The sequence below is a fragment of the Prunus avium genome, chromosome 3 (assembly GCF_965620075.1).
Source record: "Prunus avium chromosome 3, drPruAviu1.hap1.1, whole genome shotgun sequence".
Lineage (NCBI taxonomy): Eukaryota > Viridiplantae > Streptophyta > Magnoliopsida > Rosales > Rosaceae > Prunus > Prunus avium.
Window position 1 is genome coordinate 32,933,551 of NC_142286.1, and position 17,663 is coordinate 32,951,213.

At 39.6% G+C, this 17,663-nt stretch overlaps 1 protein-coding gene and 2 pseudogenes across 1 annotated transcript; 2 read left to right on the forward strand and 1 right to left on the reverse strand.

Annotated features, from left to right (window-relative positions):
- Nucleotides 1-353: 353 nt before the first annotated feature.
- Nucleotides 354-3,595, forward strand: LOC110749965 (receptor-like protein 39). Its single transcript, XM_088250082.1, has one exon. The coding sequence runs from the start codon at nucleotides 366-368 to the stop codon at nucleotides 3,324-3,326; it is 2,961 nt and encodes a 986-aa protein (XP_088106208.1). The 5' UTR covers nucleotides 354-365; the 3' UTR covers nucleotides 3,327-3,595.
- Nucleotides 3,596-5,534: 1,939 nt separating this feature from the next.
- LOC148295977 (receptor-like protein 7) lies at nucleotides 5,535-15,205 on the forward strand (annotated as a pseudogene).
- On the reverse strand, nucleotides 11,532-14,533 carry LOC148295978 (uncharacterized; annotated as a pseudogene).
- Nucleotides 15,206-17,663: the final 2,458 nt, after the last annotated feature.

Genomic DNA, 17,663 nt, shown 5'->3' on the forward strand with positions numbered 1-17,663 from the left:
AGTTATAAAAAAAAAAAAAAACAGTTGCATTCGTCATTTTGCTCTGTAATTGTTCTGCTCTGATTATCAGTTTTAAACTGAACTAAATTTGACATATTTTGCGTAGATATGAACGGGATAGGATTTGGCATAAGAGTTTTAGTTGTGGATGTGAACGGCTAGTTGATTTAGTTGTATGAACCAGCTTTAAGACTTTAAGGACTTCGAATGGTTAGCTTTGGAAGAGTTCGAAGACTTCTGTTCACCTTCTTGGCTTCTTCTAACTACGTACAACCACGTTTTTCATGAGTTGTGCGTCTATAAAAGGAGCTTATAATTGTGTGAGAGCCATAATTAAGCATACATAATTAGAAAACAAAATTGCAATGGGAATCGAATCTTGGCTGTCGAAGTTTATTTCTGTCTGTAGTTTTATTTTGCTATTACTCAATGCCACTCACTGTTTTTTACTTGTACAGACTCAGGCACTTGGCCAGGTTGATGAGTGCTCAGCCTTGCTGCAGTTCAAGGAAAGCTTTGCAATTAGCAAGTCTGTTTCTGCAGATCCTCTTGCTTATCCGAAGGTTTCATTTTGGACGCGAGAAGGAGATGGGAATCGGAGTAATTGTTGTTCATGGGATGGTGTTGAGTGTGAAGATGACTTCGGCCACGTTGTCAGCCTTGATCTCCGTAGCTGCTGTCTCTACGGTTCTATCAATTCCAGCAACACTCTCTTCCGCCTTGTTCACTTGCAGAGGCTTGACCTCTCAGATAATCATTTCAATTTCTCTCAAATACCATCAAGGTTCGGTGATGATCTTTCGAGTCTAACATATCTCAACCTTTCAAATTCCTTCTTTTCCGGAGAAATTCCATCAGAAATTTCAAAGTTATCGAAGCTGTCTACCCTTGATATGTCGTTCAATGATCGGAAAACTAATGATAGTAGCCATTTAAAATTGACAAAGGGAAACCTGAGAAGCCTCGTTCAAAACTTGACCAACATAAAAAAGCTTCATCTTAGTGGGGTAGACATATACTCCCCTGTGCCTGATATCTTGGTCAATGCATCTTCTCTCACATCTCTCCGACTTGTCAGTTGTGGGTTGAATGGGGAATTCCCAATTGGCATTTTCCATCTACCAAACTTAGAGGTTCTTTATGTGAGCTCTAACTCAGACCTAACAGGCTATTTTCCCACCTTTAACAAGAGCAATGTTTTCAAGGAATTGGGTGTTGCCGACACGAATTTCTCTGGCCAACTGCCTACCTCCCTCGGAAACCTTCATTCCTTGATTGTGTTTGTCATCTCATCGTGTAATTTTCATCCCAATGTTCCATCTTCTTCATTGGCAAACCTTACCCAACTCAGTTACCTTGACATGTCTTCATTTAATGACGTTTCCAAAGGCAAGCTATCTGTTTCTTTTTCTTGGGTTGGAAAACTAACCAAACTCTACCGCTTGAGCCTTAGAGAAACCAACATAAAGGGAGAATTCCCATCTTTTGTGGCTAACCTGACACAACTTGAATTGCTAAACTTGTCCGATAATGAAATATCAGGTCAAATCCCATCTTGGCTTATGAAGTTGACCCAGTTAACCTCTCTAAGACTTCGTTATAACAATTTGCAAGGACCAATTCCTAGGTCGCTCTTCCAACTCGAAAATCTTGAATATCTTTTTCTTGCCGGTAATAACTTGAGTGGGTTGGTTGAGTTTGATCAGTTTTCCAAGCTCAAAAAGTTGAAGGGCCTTCAATTATCGAACAACATGTTATCTGTGGAGATCAGAAATGATTTAAGTGCTACTCTTCCAAAACTTCAAACTCTAGAACTGGGCTTCTGCAACTTAACAGAGTTTCCAATTTTTTTGAAAAATCAATCCAAATTGACTAAGCTAGACCTTTCTGACAACAAAATTCAAGGGCGAATACCAGAATGGGTCTCGAATGCAACTAGAGAAACTTTGTCAAGACTCTATCTCGAGAACAACTCGTTAACTGGATTTGACCAAAATCAAGGCATTCTCCCATGGCCGAATCTGACCATTCTGTCTCTTGGGTCTAACATGTTACAAGGACCTCTGCCAATTCCACCGCAATCAATCAGAATTTATGATGTCGAAAACAACGAATATACTGGAGAAATTTCACCTCTGTTCTGCAACTTCAATAATCTCCAAGCTCTCCAGTTGTCCAACAACAACCTCAGTGGCATGCTTCCACAATGTTTGGGTAACTCTAGTGTTTTGCAAATATCGGCCCTGCATAACAATTTTTTTAATGGATATATTCCTCCAATATGTCCAAGCAAAACTAGTCTGAGAATTGTTGATTTTAGTTATAATCAGTTGCAGGGGAAGCTACCAAGAGGGGTGATGAATTGTACTCAGTTAAAGGTACTTAATTTTGCAAACAATCAGATGAGTGACATCTTCCCATCTTGGTTAGGGGCACTTCCAGAATTAAGGATTCTCATTTTGCGGTCTAATGGATTTCATGGCGTAATTGGGAAGCCTGCAACCAAACATGAGTTCCCAAATTTGCACATCATTGACTTATCTAACAATGGTTTCTCAGGTATGTTGCCCTCTAACTACTTAGAGATCTGGAATTCCATGAAATATGTTGATGAAAACCAGGGAACTTCTTATGAAGTATATACGGATGTCGTCGGTGGACGATACTCTAATTATCATTACGCAATGACAATAAGTGGCAAAGGTGTTGAGTTGAAATATGAAAAGACCCCTTATCTTCTCACACTCATAGATCTGTCAAGTAATAGATTTGAAGGAGAGATTCCAGAAGGTCCCGTTGGGAACCTAAGAGGCCTTGTTTTGCTGAACCTTTCCAACAACTCTCTCACTGGTCACATCCCCTCATCTTTAGGGGACTTGGCTGCTCTCGAATCGTTAGATCTCTCCCAGAACCAGCTCTCAGGAAGGATCCCGAGTAATTTAGCACAACTCACTTTCCTTGCATATTTTAATGTATCCCATAACCATCTCTCCGGGCCTATACCACATGGCAAACAATTCGATACATTCCAGGAGGACTCGTACGAAGGAAACTCAGGTCTGTGTGGAAAGTCTCTGCCAAAGAAATGTGAAGATTCTGAGAGCTCAACGCGGCCACCACCATCAATCGTGGGAGAAGAAGAAGACTCTGTATTTCAAATTGCACTAGATTGGTACGTGGTTTTGCCAGGAGTTGTTAGTGGTCTGATTGTTGGAGTGGTTGTTGGGAACATATGGACAACAAAGAAGCATGAATGGTTTGTGGAGACGTTTAGCAGGAGGAGGAAGCCAAGAGGCACAAGGGCTAGGAGGGGAAGCAGAACTTAGCCCAAGGCCATGAATCTGTGTTTATGTATGCATGTTTGGTGTGTCCACAAGGAAAGTATTTGAGCCTTCAAAGAATATTATGTTGTGGTGGTGTGAGGTTTCGTGGTACCAATTGTGTAGTATATTTTGCATATGTGGTGGTGTAAGTTATTTGTAGATGTTCAATAATATATTTGTAATGTATTTCTCAACGAGTACTCAAATATGTGGTGGTGTTGAGTCTTGCGCTGTAATTTTCCTATTTGGTTATTAGTTTTAATTGAAAATTAAATTTGACATGTTTTGCATAAATTTGTTTCGTATTGGATTGGGAGTTGAAGTTTGGGTTGAGTGCAAATCCCAGACAAAATTGCTACTGAATTTAAGTTCTCAGAAAAGACTGTAACGACTTTTGAATGGTTAGCCTTAATGACGCGTCACAAAGATGTGCTTGGCTGAAAGTCTACATGCAGACAGACTCTGAGCAAACGACTTGACTTCAAGCAATTTCTGTTCACCTTCTCCGTTTATTAATTTTTATAATTTTCGCATTTCCAAATAATTGACTCATCCACATGTTTTGGATTATTTTGTAGTTGTGTGTCTATAAAAGCGAGTTAAAGCTCTCCACCCTTAATTATGTAATATATTAGAAATGATATAGTTGCCGTGAGAATGGAATCACGGTGGTCAAAGTTTATTTCTGTTTGTTATGGAATTATTTTGTATAGACTGATTGACGGACATGGAAACTCTGATGTCGTTGCTTTTTACATGGATGGAAATAATTAATTGGAATCGAGTGGAAGTTGACATTTGTGATTATACTCCTTTCCGAGAGAGGGCGGTGGTTGTTGGCGAGTAATTAAATAATACAAGTTGACACCAAACACCTGACATAGACTATTTACTCATATCAAAAGTCTAATACGGTGCACCAAACGAGCCCTATGTGCCTTGGATCTATTTCAAGTGGATGAGATTATAGCATTCTCCTTGAGGATGAACAAACTCGATGACAGTAATATTGCATACACACTAATCAAGCTGTGTAAATTGGACGGCCTGAAGATTGCGTCTCCACCATGTCCATTTGATGGGCTTGAGAGTGACTATTTTATTCAGTTGGGGAACCAAGACTTCTTTCATGTTAAGACTGGCACTAATTATGAATTTTACAAGGTTCAATATATTTGTATCACCACGTTTCAAATATTTGTTCCAGAAGACGGAAGACATATGATCAAGACCTTACATTCAAATGTTCTTCCTTTGGATATTGAGGCTTGTGGTCGATTCATGCTCAAGTTTGGCTTCACTCCGTAATTTCTCTTCACATTTCTTGTGTTTTCATCAATAACATTAATTTGTACGTTGAATTCTATTTTATTTTGTATGTATCAAAACCCTTATAAATGTAGTTTCTAGTGATTATGACTCTCAGAGAGTGTGGGGATTAAGAACTCATAGAAGGGGAGAGTGAGCTAGCATGAAGCAGCCCAAACAAGAAGATGAAACCACTATCCAAGAGAATTATTTGATGTGTGGGAGGTGAAAGAAATGTGTTTACATGAAATGTATGTCTTGGATTAGATATTATTGATGCGTTTTACTGTCATCTAGGCCCTTGGTGTTATAGTGGAAAAACGATGTTATTGATTGTTATATTTAGGTGATAGTTGATATGATACATTTGATTTTATCTCTCCAATTCCTTTTTCTTTTAAAACTAAGCATTCACAAAGTGAGTGCAAAATAAGACATATGGTATGTGATGCATAGAAGAATAAAGGTGTATGGACAGGTTTCAACTTTGCTGCTCAAGAAATTGACATTATGAAAAGTTCACAAGCATAATCGCAAACATATATCATAATTAAGCCTTACAATATCTCCTTGTGTAAAAGGACCTGTTAACACCAAAAAATAGATATGAAGACGATAACCTTGACCAAGTCATTAAATTAATTAATCGTAGATTGGCCTTAATAATTTGACTTCAAGCCAATGAGGTACATGCATATTAAGTAGAGACAATGATGAACGTCTCGCTGACGACTTGAGGCACTCAGCACAATTCTTTTTTTTTTCTTTCACTTTTTTATACTTTCTCTAGTTACAACTATGTTTTTCATGAGTTGTTCGTCTATAAAAGGAGTTTACATTTTCTCCACCCTTAATTGTGTGAGAGCCATAATAAAGCATACATAACTACAAAACAAAATTGCAATGGGAATGGAATCGTGGCGGTCGAAGTCCATTTCTCACGTTGTTTTATTTTTCTGTCACTCATTGCTACTCACTGTTTTTTATTTGTGCAGACTCGGACACTTGGCCAGGTTGGTGAGTGCTCTTGCTTATCCGAAGGTTTCATTTTGGACGCGAGAAGGAGATGGGAATCGGAGTAATTGTTGTTCATGGGATGGTGTTGAGTGTGATGAAGACTTTGGCCATGTTGTCGGCCTTGATCTCCGTAGCAGCTGTCTCTACGGTTCTATCAATTCCAGCAACACTCTCTTACGCTGTTCACTTGCAGAGGCTTGACCTCTCAGATAATCACTTCAATTTCTCTCAAATACCGTCAAGATTTGGTCATGATCTTTCGAGTCTAACATATCTCAACCTTCAAATTCCTTATTCTCTGGCCAAATTCCATCAGAAATTTCAAAGTTATCGAAGCTGTCTACCCTTGATCTGTCTTTCAATGATCAGAAACTTGATGATAGTATCCCTTTGAAACTGACCAAGGCCAACATGAGAAGCCTGGTTCAGAACTTGACCACCATAAAACAACTTCATCTTAATTGGGTAGAGATGTACTCCACTGTGCCTGATATCTTGGTCAATGCATCTTCTCTCACATCTCTCCAACTTGGCGATTGTGAGTTGAATGGGGAATTCCCAATTGGCATCTTCCACCTACCAAACTTAGAGGTTCTGGATGTGGAAGGTAATTACTCAAACCTTACCGGTTATTTCCCTAACTTTAACAGGAGCAATGCCCTCAAGAAATTGAATGTTGCGTTCACAAATTTCTCGGGCATGCTGCCCGCTTCTATGGGAAACCTTCATTCCTTAAATTTGTTGGACATTTCTAGCTGTCAATTTTACCCCCTTGTTCCATCTTCACTCGGAAACCTTACCCAGCTCAACAGTTTGTCCCTTGCGTTCACAAATTTCTCTGCCGTGACTTCATTTAATGACGTTCCAAATAATAATTCCACAGGCCAATTAGTTTCTGAATATTCCTTGTCTTGGATAGCAAGTTTAACCAACCTCCACAGTTTGTCCCTTGCGTTCACCAAATTCAGGGGAAAATTCCCAAGTTTTGTGGCTAACCTCACTCAACTTTCATTTTCTAGGTTGGATTTTCTGGGTGAAGAGGTGAACAACAAAGTGATTTTATTTATTCCACAATAGATGGGTACAAGGTTTTATACAAGACTAGGCTTATTGGCCTTCAACAACTAGAAATTGTTTACTAGGCTTATTGGCCTTTTTCACTTTTTGCTGGCTGTTTGGCCTTTTCTCTCTCTTAGCTTTTGTACAAGAGACATCATCTATTTATACACAAAAGCTGCGTCCTGCAGCCATTGTCCATGTCGGTGGACATGGCTTCTTCTCATATAGCCACTACATTATAATATTATTACTTTATTACAAGATTTTTATTAAGAATTTTCTATGAGATTACAACAATTATTAAAGCTTAACTTTCGTAGACTTTTATTGAGTTTTCTAATTTCTTCTAGATTTTTCTAAATTCTTAAAGTGTGTATTAAATTTAACACTAGACTAGGGTAATAACGAAATAACTGGTCAAATCCCATCTTGGCTTATGAATTTGACCCAATTAACTACTCTATACCTCCAGGGTAACAACTTGCAAGGAGCAATTCCTAGGTCACTCTTCTAGCTCAAAAATCTTAAATTTCTTGACCTTTCCTCTAATAACTTGAGTGGACAATTTGAGTTTGATCAGTTTTCCCAGCCCAAAAAGTTAAAGGAACTTCAATTATCATACAACAAGTTATCTCTGCAGATCATAACCAATTTGAGTGCTACTGTTTCACAGCTTGAACTTCTAGGGTTGATGTCATGCAACTTAACCGAATTTCCAGAATTTTTAAAATATCAATCCGAATTGCGCTACTTACAACTTTGTGAAAACAACATTCAAGGGTGAATACCAAAATGGGTGTGGAATGCAACTAGAGAAATGTTGACTCTCGGCCTCTCTTCCAACTTCTTAACAGGATTTGACCAAAATCCAATCAATCTTCCATGGCAGAATCTACGTTCTTTAGATCTCCAGACTAATATGTTACAAGGATCATTGCCAATTCCACCACAATCAATCAGAAACTATATGGTCGGCAGCAATCATTACAGTGGAGAAATTTCGCCCTCGTTCTGCAACTTGAATCATTTGCAGATTCTTGATTTGTCCAACAACAACCTGAGTGGCATGCTTCCACAATGTTTGGGGAACTCCAGTGCTCTTGAAATATCGATGCTGACGAACAATTCTTTTCATGGAAGTATTCCTCAAATGTGTCCAGATGAAAATAGTTTGAAAATGGTTGATTCAAGTTACAATCAGTTACAGGGGAAGATACCAAGATCAATGGCCAATTGCACTCAATTAGAGTTTATTAACCTCGAAAACAATCAGATAAGCGACATCTTCCCATCTTGGTCAGGAGCACTTCCAGCATTAAGGGCTCTCGTTTTGAGGTCCAATCGATTTCATGGCATGATTGGGAAGTCTGCAGCTAACCATGACTTCCCAAAGTTGTGCATCATTGATTTATCTAACAACGGTTTTTTAGGTATGTTACCCTCTAACTACTTAGAGAACTGGAATTCCATGAAATTTGTTGGCAAGAACCAGCAACATTATTTTAGTGTCTTTGAGAAGTTCGACAGCTCAGATAAATATGCCTATTTCTATGCTTATCCATACTCGATCACGACTTTTGCAAAAGAGGTTGAGTTGAAATATACGAATACTCCTTATCTTCTAAGATTGATATATAGATTTCTCAAGTAATAGTGTAAACACGAAAATCCTGCGACAAATGAGACAAGAACATGTGTACAAAATAATATTTGTACTGATTTATCAAGTGTGTAGGTTACAATCTCTGTGGGTATTCTTTTACAAAAATAAAAGAATTTCCCTTGATTCGATCTCCAAAGTGTTTAAAGAAAATTTGTTTTTGATACAAGGGTCGTAGAGACTTGATCTTGATCAAACGGGTAGCACAAAGCTTGTTTGGTGATTGGATTTTTCTAGGGTGGAGGAACCGGCATGTATTTGTTGTGCTTGGTGGCTCTTCCGAAGTGAGGTGAAAAATGCAGAGAGTTTTCTGTTTCTTTTGAGTGCTTGGGTGTGTCTAAGCCCCTTTTCTTCGTCTTGAGGCCTCCTATTTATAGGCTAGCTCCTGCATGATGTTTGACCTAAAAAGCTTTCCTTTTTTAGGACCTTGCTTTGTGGGATTTCGATTTGATTTAAAATCAATTCCAATAATTTGGCAATTTAACCAAATTATCTTCAATTGATTGACTTGATTAATATTTGATTTAAATCAAAGTCAATCATAGAAGATTCTTTCCTTTAATTTTCTCTTCACTTTGAACCGTTTGATGCCCTCCGCCGGATGTCGACACGTGTCAATTTTGACAATTAATCCAATTTTGATGAGTTGTACCACATGGGCAAATTATGGGTCCCACAATTTAATTCACCAAACCCTAATTATTTTCTTGCTTAGTGGAATTTAATTTACCAAAATTTCATTGTCTACAAATTGCCCCCACTTCATGATGCACTGTAGATGTGTGCTTGCCACATATCTATAGTGTGACTTGAAGTCCCTCTTGATGGCGAATGCATTTTGTTCACAGGTCAATTGCAAGAGTTGATCTTGATTTGATGAAGCCACTCTTGTTGGCAATCACCTTTCTATTGTTGCAATGACCTTTCTTGTACAAGTTCTTTTTTTTTCTTGGCTGTATCAACTCTTGGCCGATAATCATTTGCATGAGTGCATTGAACATGGGCTTTGGCACAACTGGACCCTGGACCATCAGACCTCCAGATCATATAGTTTCATATGATAAAGAAATCCTTGTATTTTGAAAAGGCCTCCAACTAAATCAACAATCTTGCGTGGTGGTGAAGAAAATTCCATATTCAATGAGCACTAGCAATTAATTGATGGCTTGATCTTGTATCATCACATAATTTCCTTGAATGCGTCGGAAATTAAAGGGAAAAATTTTCGTGGTCAATTTTGTCTCGCTACTTTCGTGGCAAATAATCAAAAGGGATTATGATCTTGAATGCTCTAAAACCAAAATGGAAAGAATATGTCCCTCCTGATTTTTTATTAAAATATTTAGGACCCAAACAAGGGAATTCCCTATGCCTCTTTTGCTTGGTTTGTGCACCAAAGCTTCCACTTCTCTTTTTCAATACGTTGGCAGCATCCCTTGGCAACTTATAATCACATTGTTAGTGGTGCTTCTCTTGCTTGAAGTCTGTACTTCTTAATATATATACACTTATATATATATGCACCATTTGAATTCGTTTGCTCATGTTGCCTGCATCTACACAATTCTTCCTTCTTGCGTCTGTTGTGCTTAGGGTCGATCTTGTTGGAGGACGAGTGAAGAAAGTAGACTTCCTATACTGCTTGGGTTTGATCCATCTCTCTGATTTGGTGATAACCCACTCAAGCGCTTAGGCTTTTATACCGCTTGGGTTTGATCCATCTCTCCGACTTGGTGATAACCCGCTCAAGCGCTTAGGCTTTACGTATTGGAGGACGAGCGAAGAACGTAGACGTCATATATCGCTTGGGTTTGATCCATCTCTCTGATTTGGTGATAACCCGCTCAAGCGCTTAGGCTTTACGTATTGGAGGACGAGCGAAGAACGTAGACGTCCTATACCGCTTGGGTTTGATCCATCTCTCCGATTTGGTGATAACCCGCTCAAGCGCTTAGGCTTTACATACTGGAGGATGAGTGAAGAACATAGACGTCCTATACCGCTTGGGTTTGATCCATCTCTCTGATTTGGTGATAACCCGCTCAAGCGCTTAGGCTTTACGCATTGGAGGACACCCAACTTGATCAAGCACAAACACTTTCCCAAAGAGACTTCCTTTTTTTTTTCTTTTTTTTTCTTTTTTTATAAGATTCACCAAAGAAATTATCCACAGTAAAGCTTTTGGAGTGGACATGTCAAGGTAAATTACATGTTGCAGAAAACCAGGCAAGATATTCATTTGACGACGGCAAAGGTAGCAAATGGTGTAAGCACAACAGGGATGAACAGGGAGTGCCAACTTGGTGTTGAATGAAAGATGTTAATGTAGCCCTGATGAAGCGAATTAGAAGTCGAATAGTGCTAAACTGATGAGAAACTCCAAATTTTAGCATGTGACTGAACTCAAAGTGGTCTTATGAGCTGCCTACGTACCCTTCTAGGAAAAGAAGAGATCAAGTCATGACGTAGTTCAACGAGTTTTTTTTTTTTTTTTTTGGTTCTAACTTTTGCTTGAGCCGCCCTTTCGGGTTTTCAGCTCAACAGACTTTCTTATGCTCTAACTTTTGCTTGGATCGCCCTTTCAGGTTTTCAACCCAACGAGCCACTTTTTTTTTGTTTTTTTGTTTTTTTGTTTTTTTGTTTTTTTTTTTTGGGGTTGGTGCCGTATGCAGTTTAGGCTCATGCAGGTCAGGAGCTTTTGATGCCTTGTGCATTTTAGGCTCGTGCAGGCGAACGAAGGAGCGATTGGTGCCTTGTGCAGTTTAGGCTCGTGCAGGCTAACGAAGAAGCGTTTGGTGCCTTGGGCAGTTTCGGCTTGTGCAAGTGAAGGAGCATTTGGTGCCTTGTACAGTTTAGGCTCGTGCAAGCGAACGAAGGAGCGTTTGGTGCCTTGTGCAGTTTCGGCTCGTGCAGGCGAATGAAGGAGCGTTTGGTGCCTTGTGCAGTTTCGGCGCATGCAGGCAAAGGAACGTTTGGTGCCTTGTGCAGTTTAGGCTCGTGTAGGCGAACGAAGGAGCGTTTGGTGCCTTGTGCAGTTTCGGCTCGTGCAGGCGAATGAGCGTTTGGTGCCTTGTGCAGTTTCGACTCGTGCAAGCGAAGGAGCATTTGGTGCCTTGTGCAGTTTCAGCTCGTGCAGGCGAAGGAGCATTTTGGTTGAATTTGTGTTAAGCGAAGTGAGAAGTGTCCTCCTTATGTTTTTCACTACGGGAGGTGCTTGACACATTATTCTTGAAGAATCCTTTGGGGAAGAAGTCATGTAGCATGATCGGGCTAGTTGACCTTTGTTTCAAGAGTTCATCTTTTGGAACCACTTTGTTCATGTTTGACAATTTATTTCCTCTATGCCTTTTAGGTGGTTGAAGAGAACTTCTTTTGTTTTCACATCTTTTTGATTGACCAGTTTTTGGCAAAGATGCATTCTTCTTATGTAACTTCCTCCGAGTGACCAATGTCCATCCTTCATTATCGTCATTGAATGAATCGACACTACTTTGACTTAACATCCCAACACACTCATATGGACTGAGTTGATGGGTTTCAGAGAATGCCCCCAGTGGTTGAAGTGAGGGCGAATGTGCTGAATCAGAGAAGACAAATGAGATCGTAGCATGGTTCGACTCTACCACCTTGGCAAGATCCACTTCAATTCTTCCTTGTTGTGCAAGCTTCATGATGAGATCTTTCAACACGAAGCACTTTTGCACTGGGTAACTGATGACACGATGGTATATGCAGTATTTTGGGTGGTTAATATGATTCATCTCTTCAGGGCGTTTGCACTCGAGTAACTCAATCACCTTCTTCTTCAGTAAGTCTTCCAGCATGCCTTCTACATCAGAGTCTGGAAAAGGATACTTCTTCTCCTTCATTTCTTTTAGGGCGTGTCGTCTTGGTTTTTGATCTTGAGTCGACTCAGCCTTCCTTGCATCTTTCTTGCCTCGAGCGGAAACCTTCATTGGAGCGGCACTGATTGTCATTGACTCCAAGATGCGTGTCTTCAAAGAGTCTGCCCCATTTCTCGATGACTTGTCATCTCGATGATCACTCACCATTTCCTTTCTTCCATTGTGACTAGCGATACTTAGCTCTATGTCATGCGCACGAGTGGTCAATTCTTCAAAGCTACGGGGTTTGATCCCTTGAAGAATGTAGAGCAGACCCCAATGCATACCTTGAATGCACATCTCTACTGCCGATAACTCTAAGACTCGATCTTTGCAGTTGAGGCTTAATGAACGCCAACGATTGATGTAATCAACAACAGGTTCGTCTTTTCGTTGCTTTGTGCTAGTGAGCTCTAGCATGCTAACTGAGCGACGAGTGCTATAGAAGCGGTTAAGGAATTCTCTCTCCATTTGTTCCCAGCTATCGATTGACTTGGGTTCCAAGTCAATGTACCAATTGAATGCAGTGCCTCGGAGTGAGCGAACAAATTGCTTCACAAGGTAATCGTCATTAGTGCCAGCGCTGTTGCACATCTCGATGAAGTGGGCAACATGTTGTTTAGGGTTACCTTTTCCATCAAACTGCATGAACTTTGGAGGTTGATCACCCGTTGGCATTCGAAGGTTGTCTAACCTTTTGGTGTAAGGCTTGGAATAGATAAATGTATCTTGAGAAGGCCCACCATATTGAGCCCTGATGGTGTTCACGATCATGTCCTGAAGTTGTTGGACTGATAAAGAACCCACTGAGGCGTTGTCGCCTTTTCCGTGCAACTTCTCACCCGACTCTACTTCATGACCCAATCTTTTCTCGTTGGATTCAGCTTCATGATATGGTCATTTCCTATGCATGTCTTGATCAAGCTCTTTATCCTGATTTGCCTCCCACTTGTTAATGAGAGAAGCAATCTGCGCATCTTTCTCTTCGACCATCTTCGTCAGTTTCGTGACCGCTTCGCTCATATGGGTCAGCTGTTCTTCAATATACATCGCTCCTGTCACCATGACCTGCATAGCCATAGAATAAGACTCACCTATGGATGCCGAGGGATTCATGGCAATCTTCTTTGGTTGGTCATCAGATGAGGATCTATGGTATGAGCCTGTGCTCTAGTCAGCGTCTGAAACAGGCGAGAGTGAACATTCTCTTGAATTCTTCGAGCTCGAAAAACTCCTTTCTTCGTTCCGAGAGTTTCTCGCATCCGCTCGGGGGGTATTCTTCTTTGCCCCCAAGGAAGCCAAATTGATAAACGTTTCACGCCTTCGGTTCACGTATTTCGCCTTGGCTTGAGTCAATATGAAAGTGACATGTTGAGTTGCGGATATCGCCTTGGCCTTGCTCCGAGTGACGACCCCAGCAGAGTCTCCGCTTGAGAAAGAGGCGCTCACGCTTTTGCCTCTCGTCTTGGGAACGGTTTGAATCTTCTTGGAAGCCATTGTTTTCGGTGTGTTGATTGATTTTGGAATTGGAGAAAGAGATGAAAGGCAGAGATAGTCCCACCGGGTGTGCCAAATTTGTAAACACGAAAATCCTGCGACAAATTATCAAGTGTGTAGGTTACAATCTCTATGGGTATTCTTTTACAAAAATAAAAGAATTTCCCCTGATTCGATCGCCAAAGTGTTTAAAGAAAATTTGTGTTTGATACAAGGGTCGTAGAGACTTGATCTTGATCAAACGGGTAGCACAAAGCTTGTTTGGTGATTGGATTTTTCTAGGGTGGAGGAACCGGCACGTACTTGTTGTGCTTGGTGGCTCTTCCAAAGTGAGGTGAAGAATGCAGAGAGTTTTCTGTTTCTTTTGAGTGCTTGGGTGTGTCTAAGCCCCTTTTCTTCGTCTTGAGGCCTCCTATTTATAGGCTCCTGCAAGATGTTTGACCTAAAAAGCTTTCCTTCTTTAGGACCTTGCTTTGTGGGATTTCGATTTGATTTAAAATCAATTCCAATAATTTGGCAATTTAACCAAATTATCTTCGATTGATTGACTTGATTAATATTTGATTTAAATCAAAGTCAATCATAGACGATTCTTTCCTTTAATTTTGTCTTCACTTTGAACCGTTTGATGCCCTCCGCCGGATGTCGACACGTGTCAATTTTGACAATTAATCCAATTTTGATGAGTTGTACGCCACATGGGCGAATTATGGGGCCCACAATTTAATTCACCAAACCCTAATTATTTTCTTGCTTAGTGGAATGTAATTCACCAAAATTGCATTGTCTACAAATAGATTTGAAGGAGAGATTCCAGCAGGTGTCATTGGGAATCTAAGAGGCCTTCTTTTGCTTAATCTTTCTAACAACGCTCTCACTGGTCTCATCCCGTCATCTTTATGGAACTTGACGGCTCTTGAATCGTTAGATCTCTCCCGAAACCAGCTCTCAAGAAGGATCCCCGGTAATTTGGCACAACTCACTTTCCTTGAATATTTCAATGTATCCTATAACCATCTTTGGGGTCCTATACCACTTGGCCAACAATTTGGTACATTCCTAGAAGATTCATACCAAGGAAACTCAAGTCTGTGTGGAAAGCCTTTGTCAAAGAAATGTGACAGCTCAATATCACTACCGCCCTTTCAGGTTTTCAAACTCAAGTCTGTATGTGGTTCTGCCAGGAGTTGTTAGTGGTCTAATAGTTGGAGTGGTTGCTGGGAACTTTTGGACAATCAAGAATCATGAATGGTTTGTAGAGAAATTTAGCAGGAAGAGGCAGCTAAGAGGCACACGGGGGAGGAGAGGACACAGAAACTAAGTACTTATTTTAAATCCATGTTTATCTTGCAGCTGTTGCTGTTGTTGTTTAGAATTCTTGTATGGGGTCTGGTGCATTCTGTTTTATTACAGTAAGGGTGGTGGTGTAATTTGCTTGTATTAATTTGTGGTGCTGTAAGTTGCTTGAATTAATTTGTTCAACAATGTTTGTAATATGTTTCTGTACGAGTACAAAAAAGTAGTGTACGTTTTCGACTAGCTACGAACTACATTTTCTGTTTCCTGTTTGCTTAGTTTCTTTGATTTCCTGTATTGTTGTTCCTAATTAAGTACCAAATATTTGGATGCTTAATGCTTACTTTGCAGCCAACATATGTTTCTAATATCAAATTCTAGTAATTAATTTGCCAATTCTCTTGAAGTTCTTCTCCATCCTTCTCTGATTTCAGGCATACAATAATTACCCTGTAGACATTTTTGGCGGTATCTCGTAATCACCTTGTAACATGAAATAGGAAAGTTCCTTCCAAAAGTACCCCCTGAAAAAGTTTGAATGACCAACAAACCCCCAAATATCACATGGCAAGAACAAGGCCAGAGAGAAAACCTACAAGCATTTGTGGCTATGTTTCCCAAAAAGGTGAGGCCATAGATTCCAGAGTGGTTCACTTGTAGCTTAGAGAACAGTTAGCCTAGTATGTCAATTCTGGCTGTAAATTCATTGTTTGTTTTTCAAGTCATTTTCTATTTACCTTTTCTCTGCTGCTTGTTTGTTCAAAGAGTCTCAATGTGCATCTTCAGTTTTGATCAAAGAATTGTTTAGGTTATTCTTCTTGATCGAACTACATTTTCTGTTTCCTGTTTGCGTAGTTTCTTTGATTTCCTGTATTGTTGTTCTTAATTTGATGTTTAATGCTACTATCAACTTCTAGTAGGTAATTTGCCAACTCTCTTGAGGTTCTTCTCTGTCCTTCTCTGCCTTCTCTGTTCTTCTCTTGATTCTTAGAAAGACACATGATTTTAAAATGTTGAAGCCAAAATTTTACTTGCATTGCTGCCTTGATTTACTTGTTTACCACCAGAAGATTTTTGGCTGTATCTTGTATTCACTTTGTAACGTGAATTAGGAAAATTCCTTCCAAAAATACCCCATGAACACTTTTGAATGACCAACAACCCTTAATATATCCCATGGCAAGAACAAGGCCACAAAGAAAACCTACAAGAATTTGTGGCTAAATTTCCCAAACAGGTGAAGCCATAGATTCCACAGTGGTTCACTTGTAGCTAAGAGAGCAGTTAGGCTAGTATGTCAACTCTGGCTGTAATTTCATTGTTTGTTTTCCAAGTCTTTTTCTGTTTACCTTTTCTCTGCTGCTTGTTTGTTTGAATCACATTGTTTCCAAGTTCTCAACCCTATCCCTATGTGATTGTTCAAAGAGTCTCTCAATGAATGCTTAGTTTATTCAACTTGACTTTCCTAACCCCAAAAGAATATCATATTAAAAAGCAAAAAATAAATACTAAACACATGAGAGAGAGAAAGAGAGAGAGAGAGAGAGAGAGAGAGAGAGAGAGCAACTTTTCAAGAAAACCCAAAATATGATCAAACTCTTTTGGGCCATAGATCTGAGTGCCAATGTGCTGATTTGAATCAGATGGTAAGAGGAAATTCTATGTAATAATAATATACATGTTGACCTATTTATGTGGCACATACTTTACAACAGCATATAATACAACAAATGACAGTCTTCAGGGAAGTGAGTGAAATTGTGAAAAATTTCATGTGCTGTTCACAGGTTTGATGCGCTTGTAGTTTTGCAATTATCAAATTCTTTGCACTGCAAGCAAAGAATAGAAAACAGTGCTTCTCCAACAAACAAGTCCAAGACAATACAAAACAACTCCCAATGACACTCGGCTCTAAATGTATGCAGGGGTGTGGGGTAGATACAGCCATCCATCCTTGTGTCTTTATTAAATCTAATGTCAAATCTCTCTCTGTATTTTATTGATATTATTTTGTTATATGCTTTCTGTCTAAAAGGACTTGGGGGTTTCCTTTCTGAGCCAAATTCCAACCCCGTGAAGACAAACAGATAGTTGCTGCCTCATCATCATCTAAAAAGTCTTCTATTGCTGTGGTTGGTATCCAATGCCACATTATTTTCTTGCAGAGGAAACTGGAAAACACAGCCTCCTATGTGATATGTGACTTTTTGGTGTTCCTTGGAAGAAGAAGAAGAGGTAGAAAGATGAAACTCATATTCTGAATCTGATGCAGCATATGGTTTCTTTTACCTTTTCAATTGAAATCCACAATTAATTAAGCAAATTATTAGCTGAGGAATGAACCTATTAGGGCTGAATATGGTGAGAGTGGGAATTTTATTCATACTTTTCTACTACAGAATTGAGATTTCAGAAATTTGAGTTCTTGGATCAATTGGAGGGTTGCTATCAACTTTTGACCTACTGAACCACCTAGCTGGGTCTCAATTATATCCGTTGAACAAAGAACATGGAACTGGAGAAAGGGACAAGAAGAGCCACTAACCTTGATGAAGGCAAAGGATGAAGAAAATGGTGGCCAATGAGCTCGGACTCTGCTTCATTGAGACATTGTAGCAA

Bases quoted from the DNA above. Each gene is read 5' to 3' on its own strand.
- LOC110749965 (XM_088250082.1), top strand. From the start codon at position 366: ATGGGAATCGAATCTTGGCTGTCGAAGTTTATTTCTGTCTGTAGTTTT.